General features: G+C 36.5%; 1 protein-coding gene across 1 annotated transcript; it reads left to right on the top strand.

Moving 5' to 3' along the window:
• Positions 1-361: 361 nt before the first annotated feature.
• On the top strand, positions 362-2334 carry LOC149029948 (BAHD acyltransferase DCR-like). Its single transcript, XM_089152031.1, has 2 exons — positions 362-941; positions 1202-2334. Exons 1-2 carry the CDS (start codon positions 459-461, stop codon positions 2078-2080), a joined length of 1362 nt encoding a protein of 453 aa, XP_089008157.1. The 5' UTR covers positions 362-458; the 3' UTR covers positions 2081-2334.
• Positions 2335-5220: the final 2886 nt, after the last annotated feature.

Genomic DNA, 5220 nt, shown 5'->3' on the forward strand with positions numbered 1-5220 from the left:
TTTATGACTAAAATGTTTAGTAGTTTTAGAAAATAGGGGTGTTTTGGGAAGTGAAATGTAGCCATCCTCACTCAGTTCGTGCTTTTATAATAGTAGTATAAGTTTTAGAAAATAGGGGTGTTTTGGGAAGTGAAATGTAGCCATCCTCACTCAGTTCATGCTTTTATAATAGTAGTATGATATGAGTATGATATGTATGATAGTATGATTATCAACTACTTCTTCAAACAAAACAAAAAAAAAAAAAGGTGGAGAAGCATTAATATTATGATTATTATCACAACTGTCTTCGTGAAACCATTAATGCAACCATTAACCATTTCCTATGCTGGGCTTACTCTTGTATAAGTAAGTGTCACCCCTTCTTCATCATTCATACTTCTTCTTCATTCATTCCCTGCAGACAATCTTAGGTTTCTCTGAATCTCTTTTCCAATCCATTCTTTTGCTTCATAAGTATGGCAACTGAGATTGGGAAGAGGCAGGAGGAGGAAGGAGGAGAGCAAGGGAACATGGTGAGTGTCACGAACGACAGTCTGTTTGTCCCAACCAAGGTGTTGAAAGGACGAGAATGTCCTTTGGTGACATTCGATCTTCCCTTTTTGACGTCCTTTTACAGCCAGAAGTTGTTGGTGTACAAGATTCAGGATAGAATTGATAAAAAATGGGAGGAAATGGTTAAGAAGATGAAGGAATCTCTGGATGAGATACTTGTAGATTTCTACCCTTTGGCCGGAAAACTAGGAAGGGATAAGGAACATGTCTGGAGGATTGATTGCAATGCTAATAATCTTGAGGTGAAGGTGGTGGAGGCAGTGGCTGCTAGTGTTGGAGTTGCAGAGCTTGGTGCGGATGAGTCTTCATCGTTGTTGCAGGAGGTCGTTCCCTACACCGACGTTCTCAACTGGAAGGGCCTTGACCTCCCATTGTTGGCCGTTCAGGTAATATGATAGTTAAAACTCTTTATATCACAATTTTGAATCGGTTTTAGTATTTTAAGAGTTAATTTATAAGGCGTTTTTTTATATTATTTTTATCAATATTCTCATTTCCTCATCATTTTGCAATTTTTTTTGTATGTATTTATTCATTTTAATTATTCACGTTCCATCAAGCAATTTATTACACTACTTCAGCCACCACCTTGCAAAGACTTATTAATAAATTAAAATAGCTGAAAGCTGGTTCACTTGTGGCGCAGTTCACCAAACTGAAAGATGGACTAGCAATTGGGTGCGCATTTAACCACGTCGTTCTGGACGATATTTCCACGTGGCACTTCATGAGCTCTTGGGCGGAGATCTGCCGTGGGTCCACCCCAATCTCAATCTCGGGCCAACCATCCCACGACCGCACAAAAGCCGGGAATACCCGAGTGAAGCTAGAATTGCCGTTGGTTGACGGAACCACCCGGCGCGAACCACCACAGACGCGAGAGAGGATATTCCGATTCTCCGGCTCAGCCATCGACAAGATCAACTCTGACGTCAACTCATCTCGATCGGACGGCTCCAAGCCTTTCTCAACATTCCAATCTCTTGAGGTCCACATATGGCGGGCCATAACCCGAGCCCGCAACTTCCAACCGGAGGATAAGACGGTTTTCATCGCCTTCGTCGATTGTCGGAAGAGGGTCGTTCCTCCGATGCCGGATAATTACTTCGGCAACCTAATTCAGGCGGTGGTGTTAGAGGAGACGGAAGGCGGCACGTTGCTTACCAACCCTCCAAGTTCCGCCGCGTCGGATGTGCAGAAGGCAATAGAGAAGCACGATTCGAAAGCCATCGACTGTAAGAACAAAAAGTGGGAGGCGAATCCGGAGCTGTTTCAGCATAAGGACGCCGGACCAAATTGTGTGGCGGTGGGAAGCTCGCCTGGGTTAAAAGTTTATGACATCGATTTCGGGTGGGGAAAGCCGGAGACGGTGAGAAGTGGAAGGAACAACAAGTTTGATGGAATGGTGTATCTTTACCAGTACCAGGAGAAGGATGGAGGAATGAGTATCGATGCGGAAATCAGCTTGAAGACTCAGGCCATGGAAAATCTAGAGAAAGACGTCGACTTTCACATGCAAAAGTAGACTCGGCCAGCGAGTAAACTCGGCAACGTATTGATTTTTGTTGTTTGTTTGTTTGTTTGTGATGCTGTTCTCAATTAGGGTGGGTGTCAACTTTTTAGGTTTTCTGTGTGGTCATTTCGTCTCAACATCTTAATATCTGAGCGTATTATTCACATTAAATAAATTGTGTTTGTGGTTGAGGGTTTTTATTTCTTTTTCTTTTTCTTTTTCCTCTGGTTTAAATGTGGATTTGGATTTCTTTTTCTTTTTTCTTTTTCTAGATATCAGTCTCATGGATGTTTAAGGAATTCACCAGCACAATTTTCATTGAAAGGTGATCTTATTTCTTACATCCACTTAGGTTAGTCAGTGTACACCACAATTAACGCACCTCTTCCTTTCATAGGTTTCGGCTAATTAAGAACCTATTGCTCAAGATATTTCATTGTAGTGGTACTACTCTAACATAATATTGGAATGAACTTAATAGTAATTTTTAGGTCATCTAGTGACTTTTGTTTACTTCTTGAATATAATTCAAGATTGAAACCTCTTCACATAGGTTGGGCGTCCATCACATGATCTTAGATAAACTTTTATACTTCATTCTTCCAAACAACATCACACTAATGATTTTGAAGTTTTACACAATTTTTAATCAAACTATTTCATTGACTACAACATAGCGCTATTTTATTGGTCTCACCAGACATATTTATATAAAACATAATGTCCCTTTCCATAAAGATATATGCTTTTAACGCACGTCTTTCTTTTTCTATTAATCAATGCCATTTACCATCTATATAAATACTTATTTAATTTGAACATGATCATCACCATATATCTTATATACCTTAGCTTTGTGGCTTGGATTCGGTAAGCTCATAAAGCCATACGCTAAGTAGGGACTTATACAAAAATTCATAATAATCACTTCCTAATATATGTTCGCATGTTCCTCTTTGAGATTTTCAACCTTATTACAATAGGCATAATCTACTTGGTGAAATTTGGTGGAACAATTCAAAAATCAATTTCCACCAAGATGCTATATATCATCTTTAATTCAAGATGATGCCCAAATGCATATGAAGCATATACCACCTTTTTTCAAGTAAAATTAATAATTTTACTAAACTTGTCTCTTAAAAAGAGATTCAACATGTAAATGTAAATGTATTCTTATAATAAACATAAACAGCCACAATTTGGGTTCATTATTTATAAAATTCTTTGTTCATTATTTATAAAATTCAATGACTATTACAACTGCATACATACATACTAGTGATAGAGTCAGATTATGTATACCATACCACGTTACCAACAGCCACTTAGGCTTGACCAACTTTAGATTTACTAACAAAGATTTGACAAACCATAACCTCACGTGCATGGTTGTACCACAAAGATTTGACATACTTGTATCGAGTTCTCATATTTTTTTATGTAGATTGTTACCTTCATCGCTTCCGATCTACATTTATTACACACACATTTGGTGAACATACATATGTATTTTATTGCATGTGTTTATGTTATTATTATTTAGTCTTCAAAACTTGCTTTGCCAAAGTCACCAAGACATTCGCCAGTTCATGTTTTTTTGATCCTCTTAAGTGTTGTTCATCAATCTTGTAATCCATCCGTAATTCTGACATATGGGCAGTTAAATTATTTAAGATGAAAACAAAGTTAGTTTAATGATATGTTTGTTCTAATTTCACAAGTACTAAAATTTAATTAATGTGTTTATACAAAAAAATTTTAATAAAAAAAAATTTTAATTTGGGAATATTTGGGGTAAGACAAGATTATATTTCCTTACATGGTATAGGTTTTATTGGATTTAAAACCATGTATATCCAATTTGTAACCAAACACATGGGCTTGCCAGTGTATTTTCCCCAACCAAAGGAGAAGAATTAACCTGGTTGATTGAGCAATTGGACACTTTGAATTCCACTGCTTCACTTCCTTCATCAGACAATCACATATGATTAGGTTCTGTAGTGCTTCACTTTATTTTTTCAATTGCCTCTAGTATATCAAGTTTATTCATCAAAAAATGATAAATTGAAAATCATTGTGTTAAACTATAGCTAAATATATAGAATAACTAAAGACAATAGCCACAAACATTTCGATTATCCATGCGAATTTTTGTATGATAATTTATTATTCTCAATCACACATGGCATTTCTAGAAAAGAGGGGGAAAAATATCACACATAATATATGAACAAAGTAGTTCTAAATCAGAAAGAAAAATTACAAAGAAATGAAATACTCTTGGCGCCTCACGTGATTGGCATTTTTAATAAATCTCACAATTTTAAACATTTATGTGTGTTCACTTTATTCTTTTAAAATTTTATTTTATTTTACTTTTATTCATTACTTTATAATATAATTCAAAATATTATTTTCCTTTATTGAACAACATTATAATAATTTTTTTGTTGAATTCGAACAACCTTATAACCAAGGTTCACAAGTCGCCTGGTGTCGAGGTTTTGCAGGATGGGGTTTTTCTAGGCACCAGCAAGAGGATGAAACAGAGGATCGTGATTTTGGGCTTGAACTCATGCTTCTTCTCTCTTTCCTTACCTCAACTTCTTTGATGTCTTCAAGTGTCCAGAAGCACAATTTTTGGCGATTTTGTGTGGATTGAATAGAGATGATTTCAAGCTTATTCATCTATCGAGATCTTATGCCGGCAACAATTCTTGTTGGACCAAGGGTCATCCCTCTCCGCCAAAATTTTGTATGTCATCATTGCTAGAGGTTCGACCATCTTTGTTGTGATGATTTTTGAAATCTTTCGTACTATGTTTCTCCTTCATTAATTTCGTGGGAACTGTGCGTTCGTCCCTTTCAAAGGTTTTCAATTTTTTTCCCTTTTCACATAAGTAGAGAAACCTAGACTTAATTTCCCATTCATCATCTCCAATGAAGAACAAATTTGGAGAATCCAAGCTGATAAATTTTCTCACCTCAAATCCTTGGCGTTGGTGGTTCATCTTCAATCTCATTTTAAGATCAGTTGCTTTTCTACCTCTCACGGTGATTCCCCCTTATCTCATTTCTCAATATTTTCAGTGATTTTTTTGACTAGCTCAATAAAGATGCAGGTGAGAGAGAGAATTCAACCCCGG

The sequence above is a fragment of the Hakea prostrata genome, chromosome 1 (genome assembly GCF_041222555.1).
Source record: "Hakea prostrata isolate BN-2017 chromosome 1, UWA_Hpros_2, whole genome shotgun sequence".
NCBI classification, from domain to species: domain Eukaryota; kingdom Viridiplantae; phylum Streptophyta; class Magnoliopsida; order Proteales; family Proteaceae; genus Hakea; species Hakea prostrata.